The sequence below is a fragment of the Nematolebias whitei genome, chromosome 11 (assembly GCF_014905685.2).
Source record: "Nematolebias whitei isolate Nwh7 chromosome 11, NemWhi1, whole genome shotgun sequence".
Classification (NCBI taxonomy): Eukaryota; Metazoa; Chordata; class Actinopteri; order Cyprinodontiformes; family Rivulidae; genus Nematolebias; species Nematolebias whitei.
Genome location: NC_056508.1, coordinates 5,200,481 through 5,227,072, shown reverse-complemented (window position 1 = coordinate 5,227,072; position 26,592 = coordinate 5,200,481). Strand labels below are relative to the sequence as shown.

At 42.6% G+C, this 26,592-nt stretch overlaps 1 protein-coding gene across 4 annotated transcripts in view; it reads left to right on the top strand.

Annotated features, from left to right (window-relative positions):
- jph2 (junctophilin 2) overlaps nt 1-25,423 on the top strand; it is an 88,399-nt gene extending 62,976 nt beyond the window's left edge. Inside the window, exons 3-7 of one of the 4 annotated variants that reach the window (XR_005187144.1) lie at nt 4,953-5,071; nt 10,206-11,116; nt 14,635-14,735; nt 25,098-25,309; nt 25,399-25,423. Coding sequence is in view for 3 of the 4 variants with exons in the window: in XM_037684648.1 (XP_037540576.1) it covers nt 4,953-5,071; nt 10,206-11,116; nt 14,635-14,715 (1,111 nt within the window). In the remaining variant the exon portion in view is untranslated. Of the gene's footprint in view, nt 1-4,952; nt 5,072-10,205; nt 11,117-14,634; nt 14,746-20,179; nt 21,511-25,097; nt 25,310-25,398 lie in introns of those variants that run through there. The other 3 variants (XM_037684648.1, XM_037684646.1, XM_037684647.1) reach the window with 3 other exon arrangements.
- The last annotated feature ends 1,169 nt before the right edge of the window (nt 25,424-26,592 follow it).

The following is a 26,592-nucleotide window of genomic DNA, read 5'->3' as shown; positions in this document are numbered from 1 at the left end:
AGGTCCAGGTCCAGGTATAGGTCCAGGTCCAGGTATAGGTCCAGGTCCAGGTATAGGTCCAGGTCCAGATATAGGTCCAGGTGTACCTGAAAGACAAACAAACACATGTTAATGATAGAAAAAATAATTACAAATATAAAACAGGTTGAGCAGAGTAAGTAAAGACAGCAGCAGAGTGAAAAGTGTGGTCAGTTTGTCCTCCAGCAGTCTAAGCCTATAGCAGCATAACTAAGGGACAGCTCAGGAAACCCAAGCCGACCCTAACTATAGGATTTATCAAAAAGGAAAGTGTTAAGCCCAGTTTTAAAACTGGATAATGTGTCAGCCTCACGGACAGAGATTGGAAGTTGGTTCCACAAGAGAGGAGCCTGAGAACTGAAAGATCTTCCTCCCATTCTGTTTTTGTAAATTCTAGGAACCACAAGTAAACCTGCAGTCTGAGAGCGAAGTGCTCTGTTAGGAAAATATGGAACAGTAAGATCTTTAATATAAGATGGAGCTAGGTTGTTGAGAGCTTTGTGGGTTAGAAGTAAGATTTTGAATTCTATTCTGGATTTGACAGGGAGCCAATGGAGAGAAACTAAAACTGGAGAGATATGATCTCTCCCAGTAAGTCCAGTTAAGACTCTGGCAGCAGCATTTTGGATCAACTGAAGACGTTTTAAAGAAGTATTTGGACACCCAGATAATAAACCATTGTAATAGTCCAGTCTAGATGTGACAAATGCATGGACCAGTTTTTCTGCATCATTTTAGATCAGATGTTGTTGCCTTCCATGTGTTTGCCTGCCCGTCTTAACTGTTAGCAAAATATGTAATGAACCACTGGCCAGATTCAAATGAAATTTTCTGAAAATAATCTCCGGGTGTACATCTACAGTTATTTAAGTTTTGAAGTTTACTCGACTCATGATTACTGCCACAACTAATTGATCTTGGAAAATGCAAAGCTGTTGCTTTAACAGATAATAAGTTACAATTTGATGTGGTAGTAGCTGAGAGTTAACCCCAACACATATTCTGAGTGCTAAAAATTGCACTCGAGCTTTGCCTCAAACTTCGGCACTAACTGTTACAACTGTTAACTGTTTTCTCTCTGTGCTCTCGGTGGAAGCAGACGCGTCCTCTTCTGCTCCGTCCCCCCCGCTCTCCTGATTTGCTTCCTTGTCTTGTGAAACCTTTATTTATCTTTTTTCTGCATACCTTCCTAATTCAATGGATTTGATCAGCTGGTCTCTCAACGAAATTGATTAACTTCTCCCGACAGGAAGTCAGGGTGAATGGAGGACCCTCTTACCTTGACGGAAACAAAATGGATTCATGATGACAACTGGATTCTGCTGTTTGGGTTGGTGAAATCTGGAACGTCTACAAATCTGTGTGGAATGTGTCGAGGCTTGGCAGCACTCAGACTATGTGAACTATGGAGCTGCATCAAAGCTGAAGCAGGCTGATATCAGGACTGTGAACTTTCTGGCAGCACCCACGAACGGTTGGAAGGAATAATCTTGGAGAAGCTATAAGCTCGACTTTCAGCGTAAATAATTAATCCAGCTGTTTGGATTCACCATCAGAGAAATGTACTAGCAAGACTTTAAAAGGCAGAAACAGCAATTTATGAGTTCTGCCTGACCCAAACTGTGGATCTGGACCTGGCCTTGAAGATGGACTATCTCAATTCCTCCTGGCATGTTTAGAAAAAACAAAGACGTCTCCTCACCCCTCCCTTCCCCAAGGCTGTGGACATGTGACAGAACGTGAACTGAGCTGATGATAACTAACACCTCTAATCTGGACAATGGCTGAGGGGGGCTCTGGACTATGCAACAGCCTTCCCCTAATACTCAATGCCTTCACCGGCCTCATAAGTTTTATGTGTATTTATGTTTCTTTGCTGTGGTAGATTTTTTTGATGCCTCAAACCGTGCCCTGTCTAGGACATGGTGGGAGAGATCTTTTTTTATACCTTCTCTCCTCATGTTTTCTTCCCCTTTTCTCATCTAAGTAAAAGTGTTCTGGAAAGAATAAGAGGCCGTGCTCCCATAGCAGCAGCTACGTGCACTCCGCCCATCTTTTGGACGTGCATGTTACGTACATGTTCTCGTTGTATCTCGGTGCAATGATAATAAAGTTTATTCTGATTCTGATTCAACACTGTCAGTGTCTGTAACTAATTAACTCCTGGAGTCAGTACAATTCAAAGTTCAGAGTTTTAGTCAAAGATCAGTTTATGATGAGACCTCGTGGAGACGACGCCTTTTTGTCAGACCTTGTAAAACTTGTCAGACCTTTTTCTTATTATACTTTATATTTTTACTATTTTTGGGTGTAACTGGGACCCCAAGTACATAATTTTGTTCCACCTCATGTACCACATGTGATGCGAACGACAATCAACTTGAACTTGAACTTAAATAACGCTGTGTTAGCTCTCAGAATGTGTTGAGGATGAGTCTCAGTTACTACCAGTGGTGATTTTAGCCTCTTTTTGGGGGTGTTCACCCCTAAATTTTATCTCAGCACCCCTGAAAAATAAAGAAACCAGGGAAAAATGTAAAAGAAGGATAAAGCCCTGCAGCCGACCTCATGAGAAGCTAAACACAGCAGTGATAAACAGGAAGTTCAAGATCAAGTTTATTGTCATTTGCATCACATGTAGTACATGAGGTGGAACAAAACTGTGTACTCAAGGTCCCAGTTACACCCAAAACTATTAAAAATTTAAAGTATAAAAAGAAACAGTATACAAGGATCTAAGATATTGAAACATTTTCGGGGCATTATGGGTAACGTGGGTGAAGGTGAACAACCAAATATTGTGCTCGGCCAGGAAGGCAGTTTTTTAAGCCATGCACACAAACGTAGGCTCTGATTTAAAAGTAGTGGATTATTCAAAACTAGGGCTGTAAATCACCAGCTTTACCACGATACGATATTATATTGATTTGTTTGTATGACGATACAGTTTTTCTCGATATCACAAAGTCTGGCACGATACGATTTAAATTCTATTCGATTCACAAGTGTGCGATCGATATATTATGATATCAAATGCCCGTCTCATTTACACATAAATAAATTTACAAAAACAATTCAAATATGATTTATCCATTTTATTTCTGTTATTACTGGCACCAGGCATTTAAATATATATTTTATCTTAATTAATGAAAAATGAATGACCTGTTCAGTACAGTCTCACATGTCTCATGTCTAAGTTCTTTTTTTAAACCAGTTAACTTAAAAGTGCCCTGATGACCTTTCAGTTATAAAGAAACAAAAATAGATATTGAGCTTCCATAACATGACTATCAATGCCGTGCTTCTTCTTCAGGTGAACGGCAAAATTTGTTGTGCTTCCCGAGTATTTTAACTCACACGGCACCTGTCGCACACGACATGAGTTCTGTCTGTTGAGCCGTCCTGTCGGAATCAAAATGTTTCCACAGAGTTGATTTAAATCCAGCAGGAGAGTGAATTTCATTTTCTGTGTTTTCTGCCTCGTCTGCCATGCTGCTGAGGTGGCCGCGCACGGACATGGTGACAGAGACGTGCCTTGGGAATTTCAAAATAAAAGCATATTTTACAGAGGACGATATGAATTGATGTTTTAGTTTTGCCACGAAATAAATGAATCATTAATCATTGAATTGATATTTTGATTTAAATCGATGTATTGTTACTCCCCTATTCAAAACACAGTTGCATGTTCGTTAATCGCTATACAGTGAGACAGCAATGAAACGTTTGTGTATTTATTACAAGATTTATACTATTTTGAGTCACCAACAGATGCAGCCCATCAGATGCTATGTTTAGGCCAGCAGTACCCAAACCTTTTAGCTTCCAATCCACAAAATAACAGCAATAGAAGCTTGTGACCCTAAATAATGGAGCTGAGACAGAAGGACTCTAGTTAAAATAACATCGTTGCTGGACAATGTCTCCCACCCCATGAAGCTGTTGCTGAACTGGAGAGCTCGTTCAGTGACAGGTTCCTGCTCCTAAATGCACAAAGGAGCGTCACCGCAGGTCCTTCCTCCTGTTAGACTCTACAACCATCACTGCTCCAACAAACTCTACAAGGATTAAATACATGCTGACCTCTGCTCAAACACACACTCTGCCTGTAACACTGTCCTGTCAATAGTCTGTCCTTATCAATGTTCCAGTACATATTGAACATTATTATTGATATTGTTTATCTTATTTCTTTATATATTGTATTGTTTATTAACATTTTAGGAACTTTTGTGTGAAATCTCTTTATCTTTTTATCTGTTGCTGCTGATACACTTGAATTTCCCATTCGTGGGACAATAAAGACTGTTTCTATTCTATTCTATTCTATTCTATTCTATTCTATTCTAATACTGGTCTAAGAATGCAAACTTTGCAATTAAATCTACGAAGGGCATTTAGGCAAAAATCTTACCACCTATGTAAAACACGTTATGAATTAATTTATTATGATTATTTTATTTGTAGGCTATTTGAGCTGTGTGAGCTCAGTGGTTAGTGCCACAGTCTTGTAATCCTGAGGCTGCAGGTTTAAGCCCAGGTTGCATCAGGAAGGGCAACTGGAGTAAAATAATTACCAAACCTTTCATGCGAGTTGGCTCCATGTGGCGACCCCTGCAGGAAGAAGCAACAGCCTGATCCGTGTATTTATTCTGTATAATAATTATGATGAAACATTCTTTTAGCAATCTTCTTACATTGATTTGATTTGTGAGGGCCCTAACTTGATGTTTGAATGAGTGATACTTGTAAAGTTTAGTCTTTTTTAAGATTTTACTTCTTATAAAATATTTTGAGATCCACTGATTTAAACTTATTGACTGCCAACTTGTTTGAATGAAACTTCAGATTATAGTTCATCCAACTCTGGTGAAGGAGAACACGAGAGACTGTTGCTGACTCGTGACTTGTGTTGCACCTCTCACCTGCAGGTCGGCCCATGCAAAGGCCAAGTCAGACGGAGCAGAACAGGCGGGCCAGGCTTCCAACAGTGAGTCCAGCATTGCCAGACTGGTGGCCAAAGAGCTCTCTCCTTCCTTCTACCAGCCAGGTCAGTAGGCACCACTGTCTCACCACAAGACAAACCTGTGAGAAGAATATGAAAATGTTCCAACTACAGGACATTGCGCTCCTTTCTCGTTCTAATATAGCTGACTCAAATGTTCACCAGATGTGCCTCCACTTCTAAACGTTTATGTTTTGGGATTTTATTCAAACCTCTGCTTAGCTACGACAAAGACGTTGCAACTTTTTCACTTACTTCTGTCAATTTAATTTAATTTATTTACATTAAACTGCCAACAACCTGCATATTTGCTTATATTTGACCCCTAACTTTGTGCATGTCATGGTAGATTCCTCTGCAGAGATGTGCCACGAGGGGAGCGGAACTTGAACGTCTAAAAAAAGGAGCATCTTATTTAGTTGAAGGGATGAGATCAGTTTCATTGCAAGATAATATTATATATATATATCTATATTAGATATTGACACGTAAATACAAAAGTATAGCATCCACTTAGATGGCAGCTGCTTTATCTGATACAAAAGGACGTTAAAGAAGCCAAAATTCTTTTAACATTCTGAATTAGTCTTTTTCTACATTAAATAATGTGATAAGGGTCTCTCAGTTTACTTGTAACATTTAGTTATAAGGTTTTATAACAACAGACATAACATTCATGAAGGTAACAAGAAAACATCACATATTACACTGTCATTTTTTATATCATAAAAACTGAGGCTGAATTGTAAAGCAGTGTTAATTCATCCAAAGGAAGCTAAAGGAGAAATGGCATCCAAAACCAATGTTTTGTTAGTTTACTTCTTTGGAGCATTTTCAGCCCTTTAATTCATCAGTTTATCAGAACATCTTTAGCAGCACTAATCAGAGATACATGGCTTCTCTATGGTATGACCATGTCATTTTTTTCATTCATTCAACCTTTATTTAAACAGATAAGTTACATTGAGCCTAGAAGACTCGTTTACAAGTGAGACCTGTTTAGACAGACAAAAAGTAGTGAAACTGGACACATGTAGGAATTGGAGGTGAAAAAATTTCCTATCAGACTCTTTCTTCTTGCCTGAGAAGAAAAATTCTTATATTAAAAAAAACAACTCGCACAAACAAGCACATAGTGACGTAGATTTTCTGCAGAGGGGAGACGACGAGAGCGGCGAGCACGTCCATAGACGCTCTCGAGGGCACTGTAAGAGTTCGGATGAGGATGGAATAATCAGCCAGTTTCCTCCGGTGACATCCATAAACATTCTCAAGGGATACCATACCATACCATACCAATTTATTTATATAGCACTTAAAACAGCAACAAGGCCAACCAAAGTGCTGTACAAAAGAAACAAACATGCACAGCAGACAGGAAAACATAAAATAGAAATACAGATACAAATAGCAGCAGAAGCTAACTAAAATGGCCAACAGAGTAGAGAACAGACCGGACCAAAACAAATCACAACGTGTTAAAGGCAAGAGAATAGAAGTGGGTCTTCAAGCGAGACTTAAAGACTGAGAGTGTGGGAGCCTGCCGGACACTCAGTGGCAACTCATTCCACAGTCGTGGACCTGCAACAGAGAAAGCCCTGTCACCTCTGAGCTTACGACGGGTTTCTGGGACTGAGAGAAGCATCTGGTCTGCTGACCTCAGAGAGCGCGGTGGGACATATGGCTGCAGAAGATCAGTGAGATAGGATGGGGCGGAACTGTTCAGTGATTTAAAAACATACATGAGAATTTTGAAATGGATCCGAAGGTGAATGGGTAGCCAGTGCAGGGAGGCCAAAACTGGCGTGATGTGCTCTCTATAGCCTGTACCAGTTAAAAATCGGGCTGCAGCATTTTGGACCAGTTGTAGACGAGCAATGGAGGACTGACTGATTCCAAACAGAAGTGAATTGCAGTAATCAAGCCTAGATGTTATGAAGGCGTGGATCACTGTCTCAAGGTTCTTTTTGGAGAGTATAGGCTTCAGCTTAGACAGCCGTCTCAGCTGAAAAAAACAGGATTTGACCATCATGTTTACGTGACTGTTGAGTTTTAAGGACGGGTCCATTATCACCCCCAGATTAGTGACCTTTTGTTTCTCTAGCGGGGCTAGAGAGAAAAGGTCAATGTCATGGTTCATGAGTGAGCCACTGGGATGGAACAGCATGACTTCAGACTTCTTCTCATTGAAGCTTAAGAAGTTTAAAGCCATCCAGTCCCGGATGTCAGCCAGGCAGTCAAGAAGAGGCTGAATAGAGCGTGTGCCTTTGTGCCTCAGGGGGAAGTAATGTCGTGGAATGGCCAAGGACAATGTCTATGAGAATCCAAGAGTTCTGAAATGGTGACACAAAGTTTATTCAGCTGGTTCCATCTGGTTATCAGTTGGAAATTCCTCAGGGAGGAGGTGGTGAGCATCAGATCACATGTTCTCCAGGCAAATTCAGATAAGGTGGCCTTCAAGGCCAGCCAAGGGAGCCAAATTCAGATAAACACACAGTTGTTTTGGGGACAGGCAGAACTTAATGACATCTACCTTAAGTCTGTGTTGGTCCACTCGGTTCCGAAATGTCAAAATTAAATGGCCACACCGATGGAACGTGACTGAGTAAAATTCCCAAGATCTGATCCATTCTGCCCAAAGCATTTGAGTCCGGGTACTCGAGCCACGAACCAAGCCATCATAAAGGCAAGCAGCGTGATCGGGTCCAAATTTGCTGCCGACAACTTCCTTGATTGTAGATAAAACCAGCCGAATCCAAAAAGCAGGAACTAGTTATCGTTAATTCAATTAAATATGCATAGAGAGATTAATATTTTTTGCTTTTTGTTTGTGAAACAAGGTCAGAGGAAGCTGGTTCTGGTTTGGTCGATTGGACCCGGTGTTACACCATATTCTGTGACCTGTAACAGTGCATGCAACACCGCCCCCTATGGTCACAATATATGTTGGTAGTAGTATGACATATCCTGAGATATATTCATACATTAAAACGAGTTCTTTTCATTTTTCTGGACTGAATGATGTCGTGCATTGAATTTAACAAAAATGTGGACGTGAGACGTTATTTATCTTTGACCCATCAAAATGAATGTGGTCATTTATTTACAGAATCAAAGTTTAACATCAAACGTTTACATTAATTTGGCAGAATATGAAAATAACAACATAATCAATCAGCTTTACAACCAGGAAAACCATACGGCCATGATTTTCCGTTGCTTCACCACAGACATTTCTGAAAACATCTGGATTAATTTGCTAGCAGATAGGAGAGTTTGAAGATGGAAAATTGAGATTTATCTACAGAGAGATGTGTGAGGGAATTTGTCTGTTTTAACCAGAACAGCACGCTCTTTTGGAAATCAGCTTGTCCCAACAGTACATTTTTGGTGAAGGTCGACTTTTACCTTTTCTGAAGATAGATCAGTTCCGGCGTGAAGTCTCACTTCCAGCCACTGTTCAGCGTCTCCATAAGAACAGCTAAAGACCTCGAGAGTCGTGTGAGGTTATCCAAACAGAAGTTATAATTCCCAAAATCGTCTCTGGTTCAGCTTGATTCTAATTCAGCAGCCTCCTGAATGCCAGCGTTCTGCATTCTGGGACTTCCAAAACTCTCTGCATCTGAATTCCAAAAACTCTCTGCTTGAACTGCTACTCCATCTTCAAGACTGAGCTTACAGCAGCTTCAAGACTGAGCTGAACTCTCTGAGCTGAACTCTCTTCTTTGAACTAGGAAGTGCCAACCTTTTAAGAAGGGTCACTTCCGGTTCATTTGAGAGCTTTTTGATTGGTCGATGGACCAAAGCAGAGGTGTGGTTTGTGATGTAAGGTGTTATTAAAAGTCAAGGAAAAGATTCAGATTGTTTAAGAACAGACAGAAAGATTGTTGGAGAAAACCAGACTTAGTGGCGTCGCTCCACCAAGTATCTTGCTGTAAAAGTTAAACATGACATTTCTTTTCAGTAAACTTTCAGTTGACCGAAACCTGAACTTTGACACACTTACAACTCTGCTCACTTCAAAGCAGATGATCAAGAAATTGAATCATTACTCTGTAACGTACTCTAACTTGATTTCACTTTGAATTGAGGATTAAAAATCATTACTACTGTTTAAGTAAATAAAAATGAGTAGTTCACTTCAACATGTAAACATTGTTTGAACTAACACAATTTGATTATCAAAACATTTGTAAAATAGTAATGATCATAGAGAATTGTCTTTTCCACTTGATTAATTCAAGAAAGAAAGTCTCAGGATCGATCAACCTGTATTTCTGGATGCAAATCAATGAAATGACAGTTTCTGACCATATGATCCTAAGGTCAAGATTTGACATCAGGTCAAGTTCACTACAGTGTCACAGAATATGGTGTAACACCGGTTCTCAAGGAGCTCCAAACAGTCAGGAAGTTGATTAATTTTCTGTTTCCTTATGGTAGTTGAACCGGAAGATTCATCTTTAGTGAAAAATTTCCAGACTATTGATGCATTTCTACCTGTTTGCCAAGACTGGGCCTGCTCCACTCCATCTGTTTGTTTGGAGGAATCCATTTTGTAACCCGCGCTCGGTGCGCAATGACGTAACAGTGACGTAATGACATCACCACGAATACTCGACGTGAAATAAAAAATACTCGATAGATGTCCTAGGAATCGATGTGTAGATTACTCGAGTAGTCTGTTAAAGCCCTACCATAGTCAGACTGCAAGTATCCAGGACTTTTGGAAACCAATCAAAACAATCAGAGGGGACTATGTATACAGGATGTCTCTATATACCGTGCAATGCCTTTGTAACAGGGGGTCTCTGTATACATGATGTCTGTGTATACAGTGTTTGGGGTCCCTCTCTGCTACTGCCACAGAAATGTTTATAGTATTTTTTAATTGACTGAATTATTACCGTTATATTGGTTAGTTGGTTGTGGCAGCCATCTTGAGTGTAGTTCATAATAACAGGTATTCTGTTGTAGATGTATGTGCAATTATTGCTTTATGAAAGTTTCAGTAAAAGTTGCTCATTGATTCATGAGATATAATGGTAACAGACAATTACACACAGGCCAAAACATTATCATGCATCTTCAATAAGGTTGTACTTTCAAAAGGGTGTCAGACTTGTGCTCATGTAATAATTATGAAATTGTTTTTATTTTGACCTCCTTGTGTCTTTAGGTCCTGAGTACATGAAGAAGAGGGTGCTTCAGGAGGTTGTAGAAGACACTGAGAACACAGACACTGTCATGCATGAGCCTCTGCTGGCTGAGGAAGAACCCCTACTAGCTGATGAGGAGCCCCTCCCCACACCACCTGAGAGTCCATTTCTGAATGAACTGGACAGCCTCATGCCTGGCTCGTCCCCAGGACGCACCCCCTCCCCCAGCCCAGCCATCGCCAGCAAGGAGGACCCCAAACTCCTCGGTCCAAGGGGCTGGAATGAAGACAAATCCAGTAAAGTTGGTTCTATTAAAGCTCCCTCTAAGCCCAGCACTACAACCAGCAGTCGCCCCACCACCCCTTCAACTTTAGTTGCTACAACCTTATTAGCTACACCTGAAGGAGGAGGGTCCCCCAGCAGTCGTGGCCCCTCTCGCTCCCCCAGTCGTCAAAGCAACAAAAATGAGCAGAGCACAGACCTGGAGATCAAGCCCCTGCAGAAATTTGACTCTGAAGCAAAAGCTCTAGACTTTGCTCCAGCACCTGCAGCCTCTGTAAGAAACAGCCTCATCGCACCTGATGAAGAAGAAGCACCGTGCCCTGCCTCTAATGTGACTCCCAAAGCTGTAACCCCCGAGCCTAAAGCCCCCAAGGTAAAAACTGAAAGAGTTCCATCAGTCCATGAAGCAACAGCGTCCACCTCTGAAAAGAAAAAGCTGTCCAGGGAGGGGAGCAGGCCAACCATCGAAGCAGAGACAAGACCCACGCCAAAACGACAACCCAGCCCCACTCCACCTCCAAAACCTGCACCCAATCAGGAAACTAAAACCATTACGAAGCAAGTGGAAGCTAAAGTTATAGCTGTCAAACCAGCCCTGAAGGCCATAGTGTCAAGTAAGGAGATGATCACAGAAACTTCAGAACTGGAGGTAAGGTGGTAAAAACACATTAACTCATTTCATTCTTGTCATCTGTGTTAGGATCCCATCTTTATTATTAACACGGACTGTCAATCAGAGGTTCACAAGTGAGGGAAGAATAAAGCGTGAGACTGATAGATGGATCAGTGCAGCTTCCTAAGTCAGGGGTGTCAAACTCCAGGCCTCGAGGGCCAGAGTCCTGCAACTTTTAGATGTGTCTCTGATGCCACACAGCTGAATCATATGACTGAATTAGCTTCTCAGTGCAGTCAAGTTCTCCAAAGTCCTGCTAATGACCTCCTTATTTGATTCAGCTGTGTGGCATCAGAGACGCATCTAAAAGTTGCAGGACTCCGACCCTCAAGGCCTGGAGTTTGACACCTGTGTCCTAAGTATTGCATACTTTGTGCCGGTCCATTGTAGTGAAGATGGAGCTGAGCTGAGAGGCATATCTCCCTATTTACCATTTGGTCTATGTTCCTACCCTCACCTATGGTCACAAGCTCTGGGTATTGACTGAAAGAACAAGACTGCACATACAGGCGGTAAAAAATTATTTGTTTCTGCAGTGTAGCTGGACTCTCCCTTAGAGATTGGGTGAGACATTTAGTTATCCAGGAGAGACTTGGAGTAGAGCTGCTGCTCCTCTGCTTTGAGAAGAGCCAGTTGAGGTGGTGTGGGCATTTAGTTTGGATGCCCCCTGGATGCTTCCCTGGGGAGGTGTTCCGGGCACGTTCCATCAGGACCCAGAGGAAGACCCAGGACACGCTGGAGGGACTAAGTTTCTCGGCTGGCCTGGGAACGCCTTGGGATTCCCCCGGAGGAGTTGGACCAAGTTGCTGGGGAGAGGGAAGTCTGGGCCTCCCTACTTAGGCTGCTACCTCTGTGACCCGACCCCAGATAAGCGGAAGAAAATGGATGGATGGACCCCCCACAGGGCTCTCCGAGTGACGCGGTTGAACGCCTTCTCCAAGTCCACAAAGCACATGTAGACTGGTTGGACAAACTCCCATGCACCCTCTAAGAATCTGCTGAGGGTATAGAGATGGCCCACTGTTTCACGATCAGGACGAAAACCGCACTGCTCCTCCTGAATCCGAGGTTCGACTATCCGATGGACCCTCCTCTCCAGAACCCCCGAATAGACCTTACCAGGGAGGCTTAAGAGCATGATCCCCCTGTAGTTGGAACACACTCTATGGTCCCTCTTTTTGAATAAGGGGACCACCACCTCAGTCTGCCAATCCAGGGGAACTGCCCCGATGTTCACGCAGTATCGCAAAGTCGTGTAAGCCAACACAACCCAACAACATCCAGAGCCTTAAGGAACTATGGGCGAGTCTCATCCACCCCTGGGACCCTGCCACCTTCATTGACCGCAGCACCAGAGATTGGAGAGCCCGAGTCACCAGGCTCCGCTTCCACAGTGGAAGATGTGCCAGTGGGATTAAGGAGGTCTTCAAAGTATTCTGCCCACTAACCCACGACATCCCGAGTTGAGGTCAGCAGCACACCACCTCCACTATAAATATTGTTGGTGGCGTACTGCCTTCCTCCCCTTGAGACGCCGGATGGTGGACCAGAATCGCCTCGAAGCCGTACGGAAGTCATTCTCCATGGCCTCTCCGAACTCCTCCCACGCCCAAGTTTTTGCCTCAGCGACCACCCGAGTCACATGCTGCTTGGACTGCCGGTACCCATCAGTTGCTTCCGGGGTCCCACAGGCCAAATAGGCCCGATAGGACTCCTTTTTCAGCCTGACAGCATCCCTCACCGCCAGTGTCCACCACCGGGTTCGAGGGTTGCCGCCGCGACAGGCACCGACAACCTTGCAGCCGGTAAGCCACCTCAACAATAGAGGTGAGGAACATGGCCCACACAAGACAGGCTCTATAGCAATGTGGATAGCCTAACTGGGCCTTCCTGAAAGCAGAGAAGAAACCCAAACAGGACTCCAGTCAGCCATCAGGTGAAAAGGAGGAACCCAGACCAGTGGTCATTTTGTATTGTAGTGGTTCAAGTCTACATTTTTACAAAAACTGATTAAATAAAACAGATCTTGAAACTTGTGATGACCGCAAAAATCAGGGTTTTATTGAAGTACAAGCTCTTAGGTCTGGCGGGAGAATTAGAGAAACTGAGACGTTTATTTTCTAAACACAACGTCCCAGTGGCTTTTAAACCCCAAAATAGATTACGGCAAAGACTGGTTCATCCCAAAGATCCAGTGCCCCGGCACAAACAGAGTAATATTGTGTATGCTGTTCAGTGTCAGGAGGGCTGTGATCAGTCTTACATCGGGGAAACTAAACAGCCACTGGCCAAAAGGATGGCTCAGCACAGAAGAGCAACACCATCAGGCCAGGACTCTGCGGTCTACACTCATATCCAGGCCAGCAGTCATTCTTTCTGGGATGAAGATGTTCACATCCTGGATAGAGAGGAACAATGGTTTGAGAGAGGAGTAAAGGAGGCCATCTTTGTGAAAAGAAACCGTCCATCATTAAACAGGGGTGGAGGCCTCCGGGTTCAACTGTCCCCCTCTTACAATGCTGTTATTGCTAGTATCACTCAGCCCTCTGTGAATAGCACACAGCCATCAGTGTGCCAATGATACATTGTTAGGCTGATGGTCCTTCTTGATCATGTGAGCAGCTGGTTTTGGTTGTCAGCAGCAAACTGGTTGATCCACTCTGAGAAGGTGCTATTGAAGAGACTGAGCTGAATACAGCACCTCAGACTTTCAGATGAAAGATAAAACGTTTCTGCCTTTTTAATTTTTTTTGCTTTGTTTTGTTTTTTGAATGTCCAAAGGACCAGACTTAATTTTTTTTAGCTTTTTCTACCTGGATTATTGAGCATGCATCAGGATATAGGCTGAATCTTACTGTCATCACAAAACCTCTACCAGCCATGCAGCCAGGTTCAGGTGTGCACATGAAGTATGTGTATGTGTTCTTCAAATTATTGCAAGCCCTGTAGAGTTTGCATGTCATCATGGCCAGTCTACCACCGTGTTTGGGACTGGACAAGTGACGCACAAGTCTCAAGTGCAGTTTGACCAAATTTGTCAACCTAGACTACCGGTAGGAGCAATTAACAGCAAGTTGTGAACGAAGTCGGAGGCAAACAGTTTAGAACCTGTTTATCAAAGAGGAAAGGATCTTACATATTTTTATTAGAGCATTCAAGAAATCCCAAGAGTTATAGTGCATCTTTAGGCTGGAAACCCATAATATTTGATCCATCCAATCTCACTGCAACAAGAACTGTCATTCATTAACGGCCGATAGAATCGCGAGAACAAGGAATATCTTTGGGAAACATTTGTTAAGATTTACAAAATTCACTTACATTCACAGCTTCAGTTTAAAGGAACATAAGAATGTCATCAAAGCGTTCTGCACCTTTGAGGCTCCAACATATCAGTCCCACGGTGAAACATTCCAGTAAACAGTCTTTCTATTGGATTTGTGTCATTTAATAAATGCATGGAACTCATGTCTCTTTCTGTACTTTCTTCCAAGGGTCCAAACACTATAATGGTGTGCATGGTAATCCTGCTCAACATCGGCCTGGCCATTCTCTTCGTTCACATTTTATCATGAGAAATTTTCCACCACTTCAGGTAATAACAGGTAACAATATCCATGCTGCTGATCTCTTGCCTTTATGCTGCTGTATTCATATCCATCTGCTCACTATGACTCATGTTCAGGCTGCTGACAATCACGTAAAAAGCATATATAATGAAAAGTAAATAGAAGAAATTATATTTTTAGAAAAGCAGCTACATTATAAAGCAATATAAAATACTAAAAACAGGAACATGTCTGCGTTGGTTTTTCCCAGGAACTTAACAGAAGAAAGAAGGAAGCCACTTAGAGAGGTCAAGGTCGAGAGCTTCAGATCTTTTTGCAAGGTGTTCCAGGAAACAGGAGCAGAGTGAGAGAAGGCCCTTTTGCCTAGTTGGGTCTGCACTGAGGGAACACTGCATGTAATTATGTCCTGAGAGCGCACGCTGTAGCTGCACTCACTCAGTGCTATGTAGGAGATGTATGAAAACAACAGACCAAGAAGTGATTTAAAGATGAAAATGTACCAGTGAGAGAGTCTGTGTGAAGTTAATGATGACCAGTTAACCAGTGAATACTGGGTGCAGTGATGGCTGTGGTAGTTACAGCCAGTGATGAATCTTAGCGCACCGTGATAGACAGCATCCAACATCTGCAGGGTGCTTGTAGGAACATTCATCTAAATTATGTCACCGTAGTTAGTGGAGGGAAGGAATGTAACAGTTACAAGGTGTTTCCTAGCATTCAGAGTTAGACAGGATCTATTTCTATTTGTAAAAAAACCCCAGTTTCAGTTTCTTTACCAAGTTTTCAACATGGGTCTTAAAGGAGAGATGCAAATTGACCAAAATACCCAAGTATTTATAAGAATCGGGGCAGCACAGTGGCACAGCTGGTAGAGCTGCTGCCTCTCAGCGAGCAGGTCCCTGGTTCAAATCCCGGTCCAGGGGCCTTTCTGGGTGGAGTTTGCATGTTCTCTCCGTGCATGCGTGGGTTTTCTCCGGGTACTCCAGTTTCCTCCCACAGACCAAAATCATGCATGTTAGGCTGATTGGTAACTCTAAATTGTCCCTAGGTGTGAGTGAGAGAGTGAATGGTTGTTTGTCTCGTTTGTCTCTATGTGTCCCTGTGATGGACTTGCGACCCGTCCAGGGTGTACCCCGCCCCTCGCACAGTGATTGCCAGACCGGACAGCACCGGCAACCCCCATGACCCAAAATGGAATAAGCGGGTAAAGAAAATGGATGGATGGATGGATGGACAAACTCAGTACGAACACCATTCATAGATAAAATAGAAGGAAGAACTGCTGGAACCAACTTCCTATTTGAAAACAGCATCCCTTTGGTTTTATCTTCATTTAGCACAAGTTTGAGATGGAACAAATCTGACTGGATGATGCTGAATGCAGACTGGAAAAGCTTAGCATCTGTTCTAGCTCGACAGGAAACTACTGTGTTGTCAGTATAGAAATGTAAGGATGTATGAGGGATGATCTGACCTACATTACTCATGTAGATAGTGAAGAGGGTGGGTCCTAAGACTGAACCTTGTGATACATCGTTGTTAACAGTTAGATAGCTGGAAGAAGAGCCATTATGTTGAAAGCATTGCTTCCAATCTGAGATAATTATAGAACCAACCAATGGTGTGATCTGAGAAACCAATTTCTGAGAGTTTATGACACAAGATGTTCTGATCCACAGTGTCAAAAGCTTCAGACAGGTCTAAGAAAAGTGCAGCACAATAATCCTTAGCATCCAGTGCTTCAACGTCATTAAGAACCTTCAGTGAAGCAGTCATCATTTCCTGAAACCAGATTGATGGGAGGTAAGATGTTAAATAAGACCGAATACTTCTTGACTTGAGAGTTTATCAATTTTTCTATAACCTTAGCAAGAATATAGAGTTTAGAAATTGGTCGATACTTGTTCAGTGAGGTGGGGTCACCTCCCTTCAGCAAAGGCAGAACAAAGTCTGTTTTCCAAGCATTTGGAACGGTATTTTGGATTATGGACAGATTAAAGATGTGAGACACTGGTACTGCGATGATATGAGCGGCCAGCCTTAAGAAATAAGGTGGAAGGTTATTTGGGCCTGCAGATTTTTTAGAGTCTAGACTTTTTTACAATTTAACCTCACTAACAGAAAACAGTGAAAATGAAAAGGTGTGGTTTACTGAGGACTGACTTGTAGGAGAGATTTGATTTGAAGATGTTTGGCTTAAAGGAGGAGTAGCTGATGTCCACAAGGAACTAGTAGTGACATAATGTTTGTTGAAACAGTTCAGGATCTCAGGTTTATCTGACACAGGAAGTTATTTAACAAGTAGCTGTGATGGCAGGTCAGATGAAAGAGAGCTGCTGGATAGATTTGATGTTTTTTCTGAATCTTTTAGGGTCATTTAGATTTTGGAGGTCTGAGATAAGAAGTATTTACATTTTGTGGCTTTGATGGAGGCTGTACAATGATTCTGCAGCTGTTGAAAATGCAACCAATCAGTGTCTGAACCAGAATATCTTGCTTTAGCCCAAAGTTGATCTCTCCTATGTAGGAGGTCAACTAGATCAGGAGTAAACCAGGGACTGTCTCATCCTTTTATTTTGAACTGGTGAAAAGGGGCATGTTTATTTAAAAAGTAGATGAAACTGTTATGAAAGTAGTTCCAGGCAATACTCACGTCATCAGACTATGTTGCCAGTCAAAATGAAACAGGTCCCCAAGGAAGGCCTGTTCACTGAAATGCTTCATGTCCCTTTTTAGAATTTATCTGGTCTTTGTGTGAGGCAGTTTAGTGTCCCTGATGACACCGAAAACGCAATGGTCACTCATATTGTCAGCAAAAAACACCCAACCTAAGAAATTTATGAGGTTTATTTGTTAAAAAGTGATCTAAAATAGACAATCTTCCAGGGCATTTTTTGTTTGGGGGGATGGGGGGGTGGGGGGAGTCGATGATTTGAGTGAGACTGAGTGACAAAACAACTTTTTTTTTTTATTCTTCAGACACTGGAAACTTCCAGTCTAAGGGGCCGTTTACACGGCGCATATTTTGAGTGCATCCGCAGCTTTCTCTCTGCGGTTCTGCTGATCATTTACACGACACCAGTGCCCCCCTCTTTGAGTCCGGAGGTTTCTGAACCCACCTTCCAGAGTGGAGGTTTTTCTCTGACCCCCCGCTGATAATGTAAACATCTCCTGCTGAGGCTTTGTGTTAAACCACATGCGCACACGCACGCGCGGACAGATGCTATATTTCTATCAACATGGCGGTGAATAAACTGCTTTCAGAACCTCGACTGATGGAATATGTTTTTAATCTCATAGTTAATCTACGTCAGATTACAGGTGCTGTGACCGACATCTGTGTTGGAAGAGACACAGTCTGATCCAGTTCTGATGTCTCTGTTTATAGAATGAGGCACGTGCACACGTCGTGCTGTACTATAACATCTAAATGTGCTAAATAATGTTTAATAATAATAAACAGTATTTATCTTAAGTTTGAGATACATAATGAAGCTCTCTGAGCTAAATGAAGCTATCGGGACATTACGTAATTCAAATTATGTGATTAAAATGATGCTAAACATGTTGCATGCTATTAACGTTGAAAATGAAGACATCAGGTTTAATTTTTATTTTATTATGCATGTAAACCCAAAATACAACCGTGTCAATGCGGATCTTTTCCTCTAATTAACATATGAAAAAACCTACGTTTCCCCCCATCGTGTCCGTGTAAATAGGGCCTAAGTTAAAGTCACCAGCAAGGACAATTTCATTGAAATGTAAATTTATTAGGAAGTCCGTTAAAGACAATAGGGCCTCAGAAGTTGCAGTGGGGTGGGGAGGGGGTGCGGTTAACAGGCCACAGCAGTTAAAGTTTGGCCTCCGGGCAAATTGATGTTTATTGGCAGGATTTCCAACTGATTTGTGAGTGTTTTAACAGACACCAGGTGAGCATCTAGGCTTGATCTGACATAGATTGAAACCCCACCTCCCTTTCTTTGATGATCAGAATGATAGATATTAAATTGGTCAATTGACACATCTTTATCCAAAATTAATTTGGATAACCACACCAAGTTTCATAAATAACATTTACATAAGCACCAGTTGAACAAAGAGGCGGTGTGCATTAATGTGCAACACATGTAGTCCTGACATGTTTTTGAAATCATTTGGTGTGCTGTAATGTGTGGGAGGTCCAGGGTTAGGCTGGATCCCAGACAGCAGTAACAACATTATTATTTGACATTTCCTTGTGTCTTTTGTAGCAGATGAGGAGTTGAGGAGTTTAGCAGATTGATGTTGAGGCCAAGTGCCACAATATCAACAGGAGTTGTTGTTGTGGCACTTGGCCCCCATAAATGATAAATGGACTGTACTTATACAGCACCTTTCTATCTTATTTCAAGACACTCAAAGCTCTTTACAATCTGTGTCCTCATGTACCCTTTCACACAGCACTCTACTAGATCTCTACAAAGATAATTGAACAAATCATTCTAATGAGACTAATCAGAGCATAAGAAGAATAATTTATAAAGACATGATTACTTAGAACCCAAAATCCATGAAGTTGGCAGGGATGGGCAGGTCCGGATGCATTAACATGGTTCAACGACTCCAAATAGACAAAGTTCTGAAAATGATGATGATGATGGATAAACTTCAGGTCCACAGAGCTCTGGACCCCCACACGTGACTAGAGTCGAAGGATTTCAGGCACCGGGCCTGGCATGACGGACCGACTGCAGTTTGAGTGGGGCTGAAGGCTCCAGCAGCGTGGAGCAGAAAAATCACAGCAGCTGCTCTCATGCTGAACAGAAGCTGGGTGCAGAACCAACCGGCAGAAACCGGCAATCCACGTCAAAGCACAGAGCAAACTACCAGAGTGTCCACTCATTCTGAAAGGCATGGCTCTGGCTCGATTATTATTATTATTATATTTATTATTAGAGATTATAGATTATTTAAAAGAAGAAATATTTTCACATTCCTGCCTGAAATCTGAGGACTCAGCAGTTTGTTGTATTTTCATTGCACAATGATGGACTGAGTACTCTCAGGTCTGGACTGCAGACAGACCAGGTTAATTCAATTCAGTTCAAAACTCTTTATTTATACGGCTCCAAATACGTCAAATAGAATTAACGTAAAAAAAAAATCAATGGTAGATGTACACCAAGTAATAATTTCCTGAAAGTTTCAATAAAATCTGCCCAATGGTTTATGAGATATTTTGCTAACAGACAAACACAGGCAGAAACATTATTGTCCACCTTCACCTTTTGCAGTGGAAAGTAAGAAGTAAAATGTTCAGTTTTTAACTGTTGCCCTTAAAGCTTTGATCACATGCTGCGTTTAAAGTATTTGTAAATCATTTTACTCTATTTGTGAATTTTATTCTCATGTGTCTTTATAAGATGTGCCAGAGCTGATGAAAAATAACAGTAAAAGGTGAAAAGTCCCATGTTGGCTTGTGTTGTAGGTCACCAGTGGTGTTGGAGACAGGTGGCGACGCTCCTCGTCCATCAGGGTCACGGGGCCTCCTGCAGACCCAACTCAGTGAAGCTCCCGTCTCTGCAGAGCTCAGAGAAGCTGAAGGACACTGAAGAGCTGAAGCGTCTGAACGGGACTGTTTGCTTTAAGTTGCTAGCTGGAAGGTTGAGTAGGTCTCAGAGCCGACGGCGAGGAGCAGAAAATTCAGCTTCGTCTCGGTGTGTCCACGACCATTTCTGCTGTACGGCTTCTAACTACTTTTAACTTAACGGCTCCCACCGACTGGCTCTGAAGCAGTCGTTTGTAACACGCTGTCACCATGTATGTTTTATTTGGAACGTCGGCTGATTTGGGGCTGAATTCTCTCTTCACTGTGCCTTGAACTTGACTGTACACTGCAGCAGACGTGTGAAGTAGTTTTGAAATAACTGTTGATGTCAGTGTTTTTATTAAGGCCCAGGGTTACACAGCTGGAAAAGATGATCTAAAAATGGAGGTCTGTGTGGGTTTGGGTCACTTGAACCACTTCTCTTTGTCCAGATAAGTTGCACTTTTCATCTTGTTGCCTGTAAGAAAATGTCTTTTCTAATCATGACTCACAAAACTTGCAAGATTGTAGAGTGGGACAATGTGGAAAGTTCTGTTGTATTCTGGACTTTACAGGATGTGTTTGTGTTCTGCTGCTTTAGTTTGGAACGAAGCCAGAATGGGAAGAGGCATTAAGAACATGAGTGTCACTGCTATCGCTAACGTATGTTCCTTTAACTGTGGGCAAGGCTGCAACTGTACGTTCCCAAGCTGTGGTCAGCAAAGGAAAGAGATGTGTTTGCCTTGTCCACAACAAGCACTGTGTTGTAATGAGGGCTGCAGTTTTCTCTTCATGCAACAGGAGTTGAGATGAAATTGAGGCGTTTATCTGTGGGTTTGTGACGGAGCAGAAAGCTGTGCACACTGTGCCACCGCACTGTACTCGGAGGGCCGTCAGAGCTGTACGTGTACGTCTGAAACTTTATGTACTTTTGGTACTTTTTTCTTTGAAGTGCACCATTGCAGCAATCAAACTCACCTGAAGGTAAAGATTAGTTTGAATGCCGAGGACAAGACTCACCATCCTACACAACACCCTGAACGATTCTTAACTCCATGTCTTACAGTGAAAAGAGCTTTGTTTCTGTTTGGGGGGAGGGGGGAGCTACGAGGGAGAAGTGGAAGTTGATGTTGTTCTGTTTTTGTGTTTGCTCATTAAAACTGCTGATGAACTAAAAGCCGAAAAAGTATTAACAAGAAAAAGTGTTTTAATAAAAGTCCCATGGTTCTACAGCTGCTTGTTTGTGTAATCTGACGCACCACATCCCGTCTTGCACTGGTTCAGCCTTTATTTACTTGATATTTTTCTCAACAAAGTCATTCTTTAAATAAAGGCCTAGTGTTCTTCAAAGAATGCTTATCACCCGCCACCTTTCATGTCTTCATCTAAGATCATCTTATGTTGTTTTGGTCATTATAATAATACTACTAATACATTTTATTTGTATAGCGCTTTTTTAAATACTCAAAGATGCTTTACATGAGTAAAAAATTAATAAAAAATAAAATCAACAATGCATAACATATAAACTCAGTAAAACATTTAAAAAGGGCAAATTTAAACATTAAAAGTGATTTTAAACAGGTGGGTTTTGAGTTCTTTCTTAAAAGTGGAGAGATCGGAGCAGGCACGAAGCTGTTGGGGCAGTGAGTTCCAGAGGGAGGGGGCAGCGATGGAGAAGGCTCTGTCTCCCCAGGTTCAGAAGTTGGTCCTACAGTGGAGAGGCAGAAGGTCGGCATGGGAGGAGCGGAGGGAACGAGAAGGAGTGTGGTGATGGAGTAGGTGGGTCAGGTATGGAGGGCTTTGAATGAGATGAGGATCTTGAAATGGATGCGCTGAGTGACAGGAGTCAATGGAGTTTCTGCAGGACAGGAGTGATATGTTCACGGGAGCAGGTGTGGGTGAGAAGGGGGCACCAGAGTTTTGAATATACGTATTGCAGTTTGATGAGAGTTTTGGATGGTGTACCGTACAAAACGCTATTGCAATAGTTGATTCTGGATGTGACAAAGGCATGGATTAGGATTTCAGCAGTGGAGAAAGTGAGTTATGGGCGGAGTCGTGCTATGGTAAATGGACATGGACTGTACTTATATATCACCTTTCTATCTTATTTCAAGACACTCAAAGGTCTTTACAACAATCTGTGCCCACATTTACCCATTCATACAGCTCTATACTAGATCTCTACAAAGCTAAATGAACAAATAATTCTAAAGAAACTAATCATTGTTTTAGATCACATTCAGACACTGATGAGACACACATCAGAGGCTATGAGGGGTTCAGTGTCTTGCCCAGGGACACTTCGGCATGTGACTGCTGGTAGATTTGAACCCCCAACTCTCGCATTGGAGGACGACTGCTCTAACCACTCAGCCACAGCCGCCTATGTTTTTGAGATGGAAGAATGCAGTCCGAGTTATTTGTTTGATGTGATTCAAATGAAAGAGTGGAGTCGAGAAGAATACCAAGATTACGAATGAGTGGTGATGGAGTGAGAGTGATCAAAGAAATCCATGCTCAATAATCCAGGTATACAACAATTTTCAGGCAGGTCATCTGGATATTTTCTTTTTATTGCTGAAATGTTTCACCTTCCATCCAGAAGGCTTCATCAGTCAAGGAAACACACAACACAAAACTGATTCTTCCCCCAAACAGCTTTCTCTAAAGTGGAACAAACCAGTTATGTTGGTGCTAAGATGGTGTCTTTGGCACACACCCCTCCTTTGTTGCCAGCCCTCTTCCTTGTCGACATTCATGTCAAACTGGTTCAAAACCAACAAAGTCCATGCTCAATAATCCAGGTATACAATCCAACAATTTTCAGTCAGGTCATCTGGACATTTTTTTTTGCTGAAACATTTCACCATCCATCCGGAAGGCTTCATCAGTCAAGGAAACACACAACACAAAACTGATTCTTCCCCCAGTGAGAGTGATGTTGTCAAAGTTGAGGCAGAAGTTTTGAGTCGACTTGGTAGCACTGTTTGGACCAATGACGAGTATGTCAGTTTTGTCAGTATTTAATTTGAGAAAATTGTGCTTCATCCAGATTTTGATATCAAATGGGTGAGGTTAAGCAATGGGTGAGGGTGAAGTGGATGTTGGGGTTTATGGATATAGTTGAAATGTAAATCTGTACGTCATCAGCATAGCAGTGAAAATGGAGGCCATGACGACGGATGATTTACCAAGGGGGAGGATGAATAGGATGAAAAGGAGAGGACCAAGCACTGAACCTTGGGGAACACCCTGAGATAGAGGGGTTATGGAGGAGGAGCAGCAGTTGATGTGAATAAACTGTTGCCGGTCTGTGAGGTAGTACTGAAACCAGGACAGAGTGGAGCCAGTGATGTTCAGGTTGGACTTCAGACGGGACAGGAGGATGGAATGACTGACGGTGTCAAAAGCTGCAGTGAGGTCCAGGAGGATGAGGACACTGAGCTGGCCAGGATCAGAGGAAAGGAAGAGATCGTTGGTAACTTTGAGAAGAGCTGTTTCGGTACTGTGTTTTGGACGGAAACCTGACTGGAATGGTTCAAACAAGCTACTGGATTTGAGGTGGGTCTGAAGTTGATCAGCTATGACTCGCTCTAAAATTTTAGACAGAAAGGGAAGATTGGATATAGACTGGAAATTTATGAAGTTTTCAGGGTCAAGACCAGGTTTTTTAGTATCGGGGTGATGGCTGCCAACTTGAGAGACTGTGGGATCCAAAGAGCAGGTGGTAGTTTTGATACCAGATAAAAGTTTAGTCAGCTGAGCAGAGGAAGTTGGAGTGAAGTGCGAGAGCTGCTGAATGGAGCTGGAGGGAGGTGAATTTGGAGGAGCTGTGTGAGCAGAGACGAGATCAATGGAACCATAAATGTTATCAATTTTGGACTGAAAAACGTCTGAAAACTATTGCATTTGGTGATGTTAGAGGATGAGGAAATGTTGTTATTGGGCTTTAAAAACATGTTGATAGTTGAGAAAAGAGGTTTGGGGTTATTGGAGCCAGAGTGGATGAGACTGGAGTAGTAATTTGACCGGGCAGAGTTTAGTGCATCCTTGTATTTCTGTATATAATCTGTGTACATTTGGAGATGGACAGTTAGACCAGATTTCTTATACAGTCTCTCAAGTTGATGCTTACATGATTTCATTTTATGGAGCTCAGTGGTGTACCAGGGGGCAGCGTGGATGAAGGAGACAGTTTTGGTTTTAATAGGGGCTAGCTCATCAAGACTAGAGGAGAGAGTGCTGTTGTAATAGGTGACCAGTTCTGAGGAGTTGTCAGTCAGTGGGGGAGAGGAGATTGCCAGTTTGGTGATGACAAGAGCGTAAAGGGCAGAAGAGTTAATGGATCTGAGATTGCGGAAAACTATTTCACGTTGTGTTTTGGGTACAGGGAGGAAGTTTATGTCAAATATGATGGCAAGGTGGTCTGATATATGTAAGTTATGGCCAGAGAGGTTAAGGATTGTGAGACCAGTGGAGCAGATCAAATCCAGAATATGGCCTTGAGTGTGCGTACGAAAGTTAACTTGCTGAGTGATGCTGAAACAGTTGAGGAGATCCAGGAATTCCGTTGCTGTTAGGCCTGTGCCGTTTGTGTGTACTCACCCTGCAATTGCTGAGTGCTGGTGATGGAGTTCCTGAGCAACCACCTGTCTTCAATCCGGTTGATGAGTCCAGCTGCTACTTAAGCCTTGGAGGAGGTTCCAGTCTTCGCTGAATTATTCAGTCACCTTGGGTACTGTGAGACAGCCATTTTAGTATTTTCTCTTGTGAACCTGTGTTTGATCAACCTGTGTCTCCCTGTGATTTCAAGGCAAAACCAGGACTCACCTCCAAGAACCAAGACCTTGATGAATCATCTCCAAACTGGACTCATTCCCTGTGGAACTCTATCACCCAGCGGGACACTCCTCCATCAGCCGCCACCTGCAAGATACTCATCAAGTTACTTGGAAAATACAAGGGATTCACTCACCCAACAGACACTTCGCCTACCTCCCTGAGTCTGCCTTCGAAGATCCACCTGTAAGAGAAGGATTAAATTATCCTAAATAGCAACAATATTCTCCTACCCATCATTAATCTGTCTTCCCCTTTTTTCCCCTCCCTTCCAGGAACTCAGACTTCCTTTACCCCAGCACGGTAAATAAACTCACTGAACTTTTACTCCGTGTCTGTAATCCTTCTCAGCCCTGGTCTGAATTTGAGTACAATTCCTGAGATTAATCATAACATTTGCAGGTTTGGAGTTATTGTCAACATGCAAATTAAAGTCACCCAGCAGAAGGATGGATGATGAGATGGTTTTATCTGAGTTAGAAAATCAGTGAGTTCTGAGAGAAAGGAGGGGTTAAGATTAGGAGGGCGGTAGATTACAGCAGTGACCAAGGGAGAAGAACCAGGCAGTTTGAAAGCAATGCTTTCAAATTATTGAAAATTAGGGAGAGTTACTGGAGTTATTTTGATATCCTTTTTATAAATCACTGCTGTACCACCAGCCCGCCCTTCAGAGCGGGGATTTTCAATGTAGGTAATCCAGGAGGTGAGGTCTGATTTAAGGAAAAGTAGTCCACGGGTTTGTGCCAAGTTTCAGTCAGACAAAGAAAATCCAGTTTCTTGTCAGTGATGTATTCATTTAGAATGAGGCCCTTGTTAGTTAGTGAGCGGGTGTTGAGGAGAGACACCTTCAGATGACGTGAGTTCATCGTGTGACGTAAGCAGCGAGAAACAGGTCAAAGATTGTTTCACTTCACATGTGGTTTGTTGTGATGACGTACTGTAGAAGTGTGCGAACGGTGAGACCAGAGAGAAGGAATGGCTTTTTTAGATGAAAAGTGATCGGTAAACATACGACCAGAGCCACGATATGAATCATGGCAGCTGCCGAGTCCACAGGGAGTTGAATAGTAAATGGACTGTACTTATATACAGCACCTTTCTATCTTATTTCAAGACACTCAAAGCTCTTTACAACAATCTGTGCCTCATTTACCCATTCATACAGCTCTATACTAGATCTCTACAAAGCTAATTGAACAAATCATTCCAAAGAGACTAATCAGAGCTTTATCACATTCATACACTGATGGGACACATCAGAGGCTATGAGGGGTTCAGTGTCTTGCCCAGGGACACTTCGACATGTGACTGCTGGTGGATTCGAACCTCCAACTCTCCCATTGGAGGACGACTGCTCTAACCACTGAGCCACAGCCGCCCCACAGTTGAGGCAACGCAGTGGCATGCTCGGTGGGGCTTGTGCCAGCACAGGGCTCAGCTCTCGAGGAGGCCAATGAGTAAAACCAGAG